General features: G+C 63.4%; 1 protein-coding gene across 1 annotated transcript; it reads right to left on the bottom strand.

Moving 5' to 3' along the window:
* Positions 1–41: 41 nt before the first annotated feature.
* LOC135285798 (terminal nucleotidyltransferase 5B-like) lies at positions 42–5,290 on the bottom strand. Its single transcript, XM_064398464.1, has 2 exons — positions 4,870–5,290; positions 42–1,109 (listed from the first exon to the last, which is right to left on the bottom strand). The coding sequence occupies exons 1-2, from the start codon at positions 5,044–5,046 to the stop codon at positions 90–92; spliced, it is 1,197 nt and encodes a 398-aa protein (XP_064254534.1). The 5' UTR covers positions 5,047–5,290; the 3' UTR covers positions 42–89.
* Between the last annotated feature and the right edge of the window lie 5,186 nt (positions 5,291–10,476).

The following is a 10,476-nucleotide window of genomic DNA, read 5'->3' as shown; positions in this document are numbered from 1 at the left end:
AGGTTTTATTTTGTTCCCCCTCCCCACCCTCCCAACCCCCCCAAGGCAAGGAAATACCTTGGAGGACAGACCCTGGAGTTTGTCCTGGCTCAGTTACAGGGAAGCCACGTGGGGTAGGACTGATTGCAAGGCAGGAAGGGCTGCACGTGGGTCACGTAGTAGTTGAAGTTTATTTCACTGACATAAGGGGCTGGCTGGTAGAAGCAGGTAACGTTTGTGACGGTGGGGATGATGTTCTGCTCAGCCAGGACCCTCACAGCCAGCATGGCAATGAGGTTCAGGGTCTGCCTCCTCTCGTGTCCCATGAGGCAGACCGTGCTCTCATTGACCACCCTGTGCAGGGTCATCAAATAGTCATATCTGTTGCTCTCCATGCCCACAAAGTGGCTCTGCAGGTAACACTCCAGCTTCCTCAGCTGCTCGCCGATGTCAGAGAAGTCTATGAAAAACCTGGAGCACATGTACCTCTGCAGGGCCTTCATATCCACCTCGGACTTGGGCTTGAAGCCCCTGACCAGGAGGTTGCAGTACTTGAGGAGCCCCCCGCCCCGGATCTCCTCGGGGTTGCGCGTGGCGATGACGCGCTGCCGCAGGTGCTCCATGGCCTCCTCGAAGTCCCCGTACATGCTCTCCCCGGTGACCGTGGGGTGGAAGTTCTCGGCCATGGGGTTCTCCGAGCACTCCCCGAAGAGCAGGAGCGAGTCCAGGATGATCTGGAAGGAGTCCACGCTGAACTCGAACTGGCGGCGCAGGGAATCCACGAACTTGAGCTCCACGTTCTTGCCGCTGTTGTTGGAGAGCGAGATGAGGCTCCAGCGGTCGGTCTCGTTGCACACCTTCACCAGCTTCTGCACGTAGGCCTCCTTCAGGGTCACGGGCGTGATCTTGTCCTTGTTGACTCCTTCGGGGAGGAAGTCGAGCAGGCAATCCATGACCACATCTTTAACCAGCTGGAAAACGTCCTCGGTCTTCAGATCCACGCCGAAGATGAGGTCCAGGTCCTTGTAGCCCAAGCCACTGTCCTGGTGGAGGACGTGACTGGCTGCTGAGCCGTTCAGCCTGACGTTGTGCACTGGGATTCCCTTCTTCTCCAGGCGGCTTCGGACAACCTGAGACAGAGACAGAGTCAGTGAGAGGTGGGAGGGAGTCCTTGGAGCAGCCTGGGGACAGCGGGAGCGCTCCCAGCGCTTATGTGGGTCACTCCAGTGCAAGACAGTAAAATAAAAAGCTAATCCATTGGAAATAGGTCACTTTGGAAAGCATCCCCAGACCTGCCAGCAGCTCTCCTTTACTGACTCCTGGCATTAGAGATCTGACTGCACATGTTCAGCTGCTCTGCTTCCAGTGCAGGGTCTGCTCTCCCTGCCTTCCCCACTCCGGCCTGGAGAGCCGTCCTGACCCCATTTTTTGGGGTGGTCCCTGCCCTCTACATCCCCTCCCAGCTCCAGTGACCAAGCCAAGAGCAGCCGACCCCAAAGTGACCCCAAAGAGGAGGTGGCAGCACAGTCTGCAGCAGTCCCTGTGGATTTCATCAGGGTGGCTCACTCCTTTTAGCCATCCCTTCGGCCTGTCAAGATTCATTAAAGGCAAATCAAGATGCCAGAGCAGCTCAAAAGCCCAGCCAGGCGTATGCAAGTTCATGTCCCAACTGGTAAGTGTATCCTAACAATTTCCAGTGTGTCAGAGCTTCGTGCTGAGCTTGGCGTGCTATCAAGCACAAGAGGCAGCTTTCATCTCACGGGTGTTACTCCAGTGATTTTAATGCTGCCTGCTCAGTCCTGGCACACCCAGCAGCCCCTCCAAAGCTTTGTTCATTTACTGGGAAGCTGAATCACCTGCCTGATTACTTAACAAGCAGGAGGCTAAAATAACCCCCAAGACCATAAAATAAACTATCTGGACACCAGCTTATAATTTGAGTTTAACTCAGCTCAAAGATCCCAGGAAGATTAGGTTTACACCTCCCAGCAGAAGCTCTTCCCACGTCTCATCCTCATCCTGCTTTCGTGTTCCCCTCCAGCCATTTCCCATTTTCCTGCCAGTCCCAACCAGCCAGCCTAGAGCAAGGCCGTGGCTTGAAAGAGCCGAAGCTTGGGACACAAATGGACAAATTGGATCACCAAGAGCCAGTCTGACTGGGCCCTTTGGCCCTGTGAGCCTGCCCTAGTTTGAGAGGCCCCACAGACTCTGCATTTCGGCTGCCCAAAATGTGAATTTCAACTCAAAGCTCCATCACAAGGGCCAAAGCCTCCTGGCTGCCCTGGGCCTGAGCAGCTCTGGGGGAGATCAGAAGTGCTGCAGATCTGGTCCCAGCAGCAGTAAAATCACCTCTCCATGTGTTTTGTTTGGAAGGAAGAACACACAAAAGGCCAGGGCTGGCAGCATGGAACCCTGGTCACACCCCAGACCCTCAGTGACTGCACCAAGGGCCACCAGCACGTTCTGCTGCCTTCCCAAAATCATCCCAGAACCAACCCTCTGCTGTTTGCACACCTGGGAGGTTGTCAAGGCTCGCGAGGCAGCTTCCCTGGTGGTGCTTCCCCTCTCTCCTGACATGAGGCACCCCTGCTCTGGCTGGAAGGGCAGCAGGGCTCCTTGCCAAGGCCGTGGTGACAGTCACATGTCAGGCAGCAGTCACCAGGGGCTGCTCACCCCTGGGAGCCCAGGCCACACCAGCCCGGGCAGTGAGAGAAGCTGTTTTCCAGGGCAGACAGTTTGAAAAGATGGAGCTGCTCCTGGAAGACACGCAGGGCTGTTGCCCCAAATGAGCAAACATCACCCAGGGGAGCTGCTGGCCTGCCCCTGCTGCCAGCTGGAGTCACTCACCCGGGGCACAGCTCCAGCTCTGCTCGTGCAGGCCAAGAGTCCTGTGCTCTCAGGCTTAGAGAGACAAGATATAGGTCACAAAGCCTTAGTGCAGAGCTGGGCCCAGTGCTTGGAGAAGATCTCGTTCCAGATTAATTTCCTAACCCCAAAGAACACCTGCTTAACCCCTTTCTGGGCACGGCTCAGGACCTGCAGCACTCCAGAGCCACAGGCTCCAGGTTTACTCAAGTTCCCCAGTCTGTCTGTGTGAGATACATTCAGAAAACAGGGGAAAGACCCAATTGCTCGAGTCAGCATTGTCCCAAACCATCCCAGAAGTCTCCAACCTGCTGAGCAGCAGGGAGCAGAGCGCTCTGCCATTCCCTGGGAGCTTCCACCCACCAGCCTTCACCTGGAGCTCGTCCCCCCTGGCTGCAGGCTGTGGGTTCAGGGCTGCATTTTCCCCCAGAGGGCTGGATATTTCCAGGGTTAGGCAGCTGCTGACCTGCTTCCCAAAACAGCAGCTCACCTTCCGTGTGGTTGGGATAATTGAGTGTGACAGCCAGGCAGGAGCAAATCCTGCTGCGTCCTGACCTGCGCCTCGCAGCTCCCACAACAACAACAACAGGATAAATAACTGCCTTTTGGGTTACTTGTTCCAGCTTAGTCAGCCCTAAACACAGGCTCTGGGCACAATTACAGCCCTCAGCTACCCCGTGCTGGAGGCTGCTGCTGGCAGCATCCTCTGGGCAGCGAGGGAGAGCTGCTGCAGTGCTCGGTGCTGCCCCGGCCGAGGGCAGCCTTTATCTGAGCCGTCCTGCCCAGAGCAGCCAAGAGCCAGCGCTGTCAGCAACTCGAGGAATCCCAGAGCAGCCTTTCAAATGTCACCTTTCCGTCTCCCAGGCTTAACTCTAACTATTTCTCAAGCAGCTGAGGCTCCAAAATCCCGGTTATTGTGAAAGCCAGCTGGGTCTTAGCGCCGTGAATAGGCTTTTTAATTAGAAGCCAACATGCCCGATTTTACATTTGATGAGTCATTACTGAGGAATGAAGTCGCCTCCCAAATATGAATATGCATCAGCTCATTCGAGCTACATTGTTAGTTTAATATTAAACACGGTTATTACTTGATGGTTAAACTAAGAGGAGCTCGTGAACGAGCCGAAGTCTCGGGCAGGCTCTGGAGAATTCAGCCAGGGGTGCCCAGAAATCAAAGGACACGGACATTTGATCCGGCCTTTGAATTAATAACTCTGCCTCTTCCAACACGAGCCCAACATGTCCCCCAGCACGAAGCCATTTCGTGGAAGCAGCTCCAAAAAAAGCCACTTTTGCCCTGGCCACACACATTTCACTGCTTTTAAGGGCAATAAACGAGCTCAAAGAGAGCAGCACAAGGTAAGAGGGGAGGAAGCTCAGCAGGAGCTGTGGCACAAGCTGCAGCAGCTCCAGGGATGGGCTGAGCTGCTCAGGAGGGTCCGTGCAGCTCCGGGCGTTGCTGCTGGCAGGACCAGCCCCAGCAGGACCCCCGGAGTGGCAGCGAGCACACAGCACCCCGGCACGACGGGGGACCAGCCCCCCAAAACTTCTAACCCCCCTGGAGCAGCCAGGCCAGGCTCGGAGCGAGCTGCTCCAGCAGAAGGTGCCAGCCTGAGCGCTTTTCCCGAATTCCAGGCCTGGCAGGAGCCAGGCAGCATTTGCAGACACTCAGCGGGATCTCCGGGCTTCCCGTGCGGAGCCGTGCCCGGCTCCCTCAGGCCCGATGTTCAGGCCCCTTCCAGCCCAACCATCCAGCGGCTCGCGGTGCCCCGGGCCCGGCGGGGCAGGCCGGGCTGGCTCGGGGCCCGCCGGGCCGCTTATCGCCGCCTCAGCACTTTTATTTTCTCCCTGAGCCCCGCAGGAGCGGGGCAGAGTCCAGCGGGGCCCGCAGCCCTCACGGCCCCCTCAGGGCTCCCCTCACGGCCCCCTCAGGGCTCCCCTCACGGCCCCCTCAGGGCTCCCCTCACGGCCCCCTCAGGGCTCCCCTCACGGCCCCCTCAGGGCTCCCCTCACGGCTCCCCTCACCTGCACGATGGTGCGCGGCCGCACCGACAGCGTGGGGAAGTTGCCGCGGCCGTGGATGGGCACGGCCTCGCCCAGGATCTGGTCCAGCCGCTGCACCTGCTCCCACGTCAGGACGCTGAAGCGGCTGCCGCGCTGCTCCGCGCCGCCCGCAGCGGGCCCCGCCGCCGCCTCCAGCATCGCCCCCGCCGCCGCCGGAGCCGCTCGCCCGGAAAGCGCCCGGAAACCAGCCGGAAGTGCCGGTGCGGAGGGGAAGCGGGAGGAAAACTTAAAAATGGGGGGTGACAGCAAAAAAAAAAAAAAAAAAAAGGAAAAATAACCCCCCGAGTGGCGCCGGCGAGGGGCGGGTGCGCGGGGCGCGGCGGGAGCGCGGTCGGTGCCCGCAGGGACTCGCACAGAACCGGCCCCGGCCGCCCCCCGCCCGCCACCGGCTCCGCCGAGCGCTGCGCCCGCCCGCGCCCCGCCGCGCCTTTTATGGACCCGCGCCGCGCCCCATTGGCCCGGCCCCCCGCCAATCCCGGCCCGAGCCCGTGCCCAGGGGGAGGAGCGCGGCTGGACCGGGGCCAATCCAAGAGGCGATGAGGGGAAGGAGGCGGGGCTGGCCCGGGGAAGCCCCGCCCCCGCGGCGCGCGGGAATCCCGGCCGTGATTGGCGGGGCGGGCGCGCGCCGGGGGGACACGGGGGGACACGGGGGGACAGGGGGGGACAGGGGGGGACACGGGGGACAGGGGGGGACACGAGGGGACAGAGGGGAACAGAGGGGGACGGGGGGGACACGGGGGGACAGGGACAGACCCGGGGTACACGGGTGACAGGGGTGACAGGGGGGACACGGGGGGACAGGGACAGACCCGGGAGACGCGGGGGACATGGACCGACACGGAGCGACAGCCCCGGAGGACAGCCCCGAGGGACAGGGACAGCCCCGGGTGGCCCTGGGGGACACGGGTGACACGGACAGCCACGGGGGACAGGGACAGACCCGGGGGACACTGGGGACAGGGTGGCCCTGGGTGTCCCGGGGCGTCCCGCGGGGCCGCAGCGACGGCCTTGGTGTCCCGCTGAGTGACACTCGTGCCACACGGGTGCCCTCGGATGTCCTGCAGGTTCCCTTCGGTGCCCCATTGCCGCCCTTGGGTGCGCCCTTGGTGCCCTTTGACGTGCCACTGATGCCCCAACGATGCCCCCTGATGCCCCATTCATACCCTGGTGCCCCGGGGGTGTCCCGGTGGTGTCCCGGTGGTGTCCCGGGGGTGTCCCGGGGGTGTCCCGGGGGTGTCCCGGGGGTGCCCCTGCTGCCCCCCAGGTGCCCCGGGATCCGGTGCCCATCGGTGCCCTGCAGGTGGCTCTCCCTGCAGCGATGTCCCGCGGTCTGGCAGCCCGTGGTCTGTCCCCGCACAGCTCAGTGTCCCCATCCTGGCCCGCCCAGCTCCCCCAGGCCCTGTCCCCTGTCCCCATGTGCCAGCCGTGGTCCCTCCCCGGGGTGACAGAGCTCCGGGAGCTCAGGGCCAGCCCCAGCCCGGCCACCGCCCCTTGGGGACAGGCGTGTCCCCAGCCCCTGAGCCCCGTTTCCTTCCATCCCAGCCATTCCCGGCAGACGATTCCAGCAGGGAATCCCCGCTGAGCCGGGGTCCTGGGGGGCACAGAGCGACCCCAGCCCCACTCCTGCACTGCCACTCCCGTTCCCGCTCCTGCTTGGAGCTGGGATCCACCCTCACAAGCCAGAGCCCGCTAGGAGATGAGCCACGGCTGATTATTTTTTACACCCTGGCGGGGTTTTATTGCAAGAACTGCCCTGAAAACTGCCGAGCATCCAGCCCGGGGCTCTCCCCCTGCGGGCAGGCACTGCCAGGCTCTTCCCGGTGCCAGGTGTCTGGAGGATCTGCCACATCCCAGGGGTTTGCTGCTGGGAGCTGCAGCAGAAAGAGGAACTGGGGGAACTGGGATGCTCGGGAGCACCCACAGCTGGGGTTGGAGGGGAGAGGAGGGAAGTGGAGCTCTGATTGCCTCTGAAATCCTCCCCGTTCCCCGGGGCACTGACAGCCCGGGGGGCTCCGGGGGGCTGCCCGCTGGGGTGCTGCTCCTGCTGCGGTGCTTTGCTCGCTGCTCCTGCCCGTGGCACCGTGGGACTCCGCCGGGATGGAAAGCTGCTCCCGGTGCTGCCCCTGCGGCTCCCGGCTGGGCACAGGACAAGGGGAGCCCTGCTGGGAAGCGATTTCCCGAGGAATGAAAAATGATGAGAAATTGATCAAAAATTAGGAAAATTGACGAAAAAATCAGGCAGCTGCCTCTCATTGCAGAACCCTTCTGACGGCGCTGCAGGAAAAGCTGGGTCAGGGAGGGTTCCCAAGAGGCTGAGAGGGGCCGAAGGGCTTTGGGATGGCTCCAGCCGGGGGAAGGGCTGAGGGGGCTGAGCACCCCCGGGCTGCGGCAGCCCCGGGGGGATCCAGCGGGGCCAGGGGGCTGCAGACCCCTCTGGGCCGGGCTGGGTGCCCGGGCCCGGGGGCAGAGGCGCTGCCGGCTCCGCAGGAACGCTCGGCCGGGCCCGGGGATCCCTCGGTGCCGTGCATCGCCGGGATGAACCCGGGAGCGAGCCCGGCGCCGGGAACGGCACCCGGGCCGCTTCCTCCCAGCTCGGCCAGGGCCAGCCCGGCCTTTATTCGTTTGTTTTGTCGGCAATTAAGGAATAATCATCGTCCCGGGGTGAAACGCGGGCGGATCCTGCCTCCCGGGGGTGGCACGGGGGTGGCGGAGCCCCTTTGGCCACACGGGGTGGGACAGGGCTGGGCAGGGGGGCGGCTCGGGAAGCCGGGACCCCCCTCCCCACCCTTGCCGCACGGATTTGGGGTCGCAGCTCCCCGGGGATGCCCGGCGGACCCTGCTCTGTGCCCGGGGAATCGGAGCGGGGCCAGCCCGGTGCCGGGGCACGGGAAGGAGCACGGGGGGCACAGAGGGACCCCCCACCCCAGCTGAGCCCCCTGGGCAGCCCCGGGAGCCCGGCCAGCGGGGAACGGGGGCACAGGGGCAGGGAGCGGCCGGCAGCGGGGCAGTGGGTGAGAATCTCCCAGCCTGCAGGGGAAGGCACCGCGGGGACTGCGTGACTCGCGTGGGACGGCTCCGTCCCACTCGGCATTAAGCAGGGCGTGTGCCAACTCCCTGAGCAAGCAGCAGGGACCAAGCCCTGCTCCCGGAGCCACCAACGTCACCCGCCGCCCCGGGGGAGCCGCAGCGCTGCTTCCCCGGCACCGCCACCGTGCTCACGTCAGCCGTGTCCCGGGCTGGCCCTGTCCCCGTGCCCGCAGCGGCTGTCACCGTGCGGGCACCGCTGCGCGTGGCCGCCCCACGCTGGCACAAAGTGTCCCCACGATGGCACAAAGTGTCCCCACGATGGCACAAAGTGTCCCCACGCTGTCCCAAAGTGTCCCCACGCTGGCACAAAGTGTCCCCACGCTGGCACAAAGGGTCCCCACGCTGGCACAAAGTGTCCCCATGCTGTCCCAAAGTGTCCCCACGCTGTCCCAAAGTGTCCCCATGCTGGCACAAAGTGTCCCCAAGCTGGCACAAAGGGTCCCCACGCTGGCACAAAGTGTCCCCGCGATGGCACAGTGTCCCCCACGATGGCACAAAGTGTCCCCACGCTGGCACAAAGTGTCCCCGCGCTGTCCTAAAGTGTCCCCACGCTGGCACAAAGTGTCCCCACGCTGGCACAAAGTGTCCCCATGCTGTCCCAAAGTATCCCCACGCTGTCCCAAAGTGTCCCCATGCTGGCACAAAGTGTCCCCAAGCTGGCACAAAGGGTCCCCACGCTGGCACAAAGTGTCCCCGCGATGGCACAGTGTCCCCCACGATGGCACAAAGTGTCCCCGCGCTGTCCTAAAGTGTCCCCACGCTGGCACAAAGGGTCCCCACGATGGCACAAAGTGTCCCCACGCTGTCCCAAAGTGTCCCCAGGCAGAGTGCAGCCATCCCCGTGCACAAAAGCCACCGTTGCCAGGCGATCGCTGTCCCCAGCGCAGCTGCTGCTGTCCCCACGCTCGTCACCGTCCCCACGCCCACGCTGCCATCCCCACGCTCATGCCCCTGTCCACGTGCCCGCTGTGGGTTTAGGAGGTGGAGTCCGTCTCCACGGCCTCGTCCCAATCCTCCCTCGGCAAACAGAGCTCCTGGACGCCTCCCAGGCACTGGAGCTCGCTGTCCAGCCCCGCTCGCGCCCCACAGCCCGTGCCAGAGGTGCCACCGCGGCTCGCTGGCCTCCCTGGGGCAGTGCCACCAGCGGTGTGCCCATCCAGAGGGGTGTTTTCCCCCTGCTGGCTGCAGCAAGGCTGGATGTGGCATGAGGGGCATTGTGAGCACCCACTGCGTGGCATGAGGGGTGTCACTGCGCTGCCACTCTCTGATGTCAGCCTGGCATCCCTGTGTCACCACGCTGGACCCCCTGAGCCGGCCACATCCCATCCTGGAAGGGATGATGAGTGATGCTGCCGGAGAGGGGCGGCCCGGGAGGCCCTGAGATGAAAGGGAGCGCAGGGTGTCATTACTGCAGGTGACACAGAGCTCGGGAATGACACCTGTCACCTCCCCTGGCTGCTGCAAAATGCTGCCCGGGGAGTCGGGGGACACAACACCGCCAGGCTGGGGACAGGGACACGGCAGCAACGTGGCCCCAGCACTGATGTGCCCTCCCTCCAATCTCCCCGGGGGTGTCACTGCCTGGGGACATCCCTGTGCCCTGGCAGCACGGCCTGTGTGTCCCCAGGCTCGGTGGCTCCCCGGTGACACCACGTGCTGTTTTTCTTGGCGTGGCTTGTGCCTTTACAGCCGTGGCAGGGATGACCCATCTCAGTGCCACTAATCTGGGGCTGGCAGGGAGCGCAGCCGCTCCCCGCGCTGCGGGTTTTTGGGCCCCGGGTGGCACCTGAGCGCCCTGAGGGTGGTGGCAGCTCCGGGACAGCCCGGAGCTCGGCTCTGGAGGCTGCTGAGCCCGGAGCCATGACTCGGGCTGGGATTTCACGGGTGCTTCCAGGGCTCTCGGGGCCTGCTGGGACAATGGGGACAGTCACTCCCCTCCTGCCACCCACTGGACCACAGAGGGAAACTGAGGCACGGGAAAGCCCATCTCCTGGCCGGGGCAGTTTCCTGAAGCTGCAGAGGCAGCAGATCTTTAACCCTGATGGATGGGGGCTGTGGAAGGGCATAAATACGGTGGAACTCACGTGGAAGGACAAGGTCATCCTGCTCAGGGCCCCTTTTCTCCCTGTTCTTGGTGCCACCACCAAGGCCCAAAGGTGCTTTGGGAGGGAGAGGGGGATATGGGGCACGGGGGGTGCACACAGGGAAAAGACATCACAGCCAGGGCCGGGGGGACACGCTGGGGCCCCTCCACCCCCGGCCCCAGTCCTGCGAGTGCTTCGGTGGTGGCTCAGCGGTGACAGCCCAGCCCCGCAGGCATCATTAGCCCTCCCTCATTAAAAAAAGTTACTCACTCTTTGAGGCAGAAACAAGAATATCCTGGAAATGCCTCGGTTTGGGGAGTTCTCGCTCTAAAGGTATGACTGAAATCAGGCTGCAGGTGATGCTGCCCAGCACGTGGGCAGGTGAGTTACCTGGGCA

The sequence above is a fragment of the Passer domesticus genome, chromosome 24 (assembly GCF_036417665.1).
Source record: "Passer domesticus isolate bPasDom1 chromosome 24, bPasDom1.hap1, whole genome shotgun sequence".
Taxonomy (NCBI): domain Eukaryota; kingdom Metazoa; phylum Chordata; class Aves; order Passeriformes; family Passeridae; genus Passer; species Passer domesticus.
Note: the sequence above shows the minus strand (reverse complement) of the source record. Positions and strands in the feature narration are given on the sequence as shown.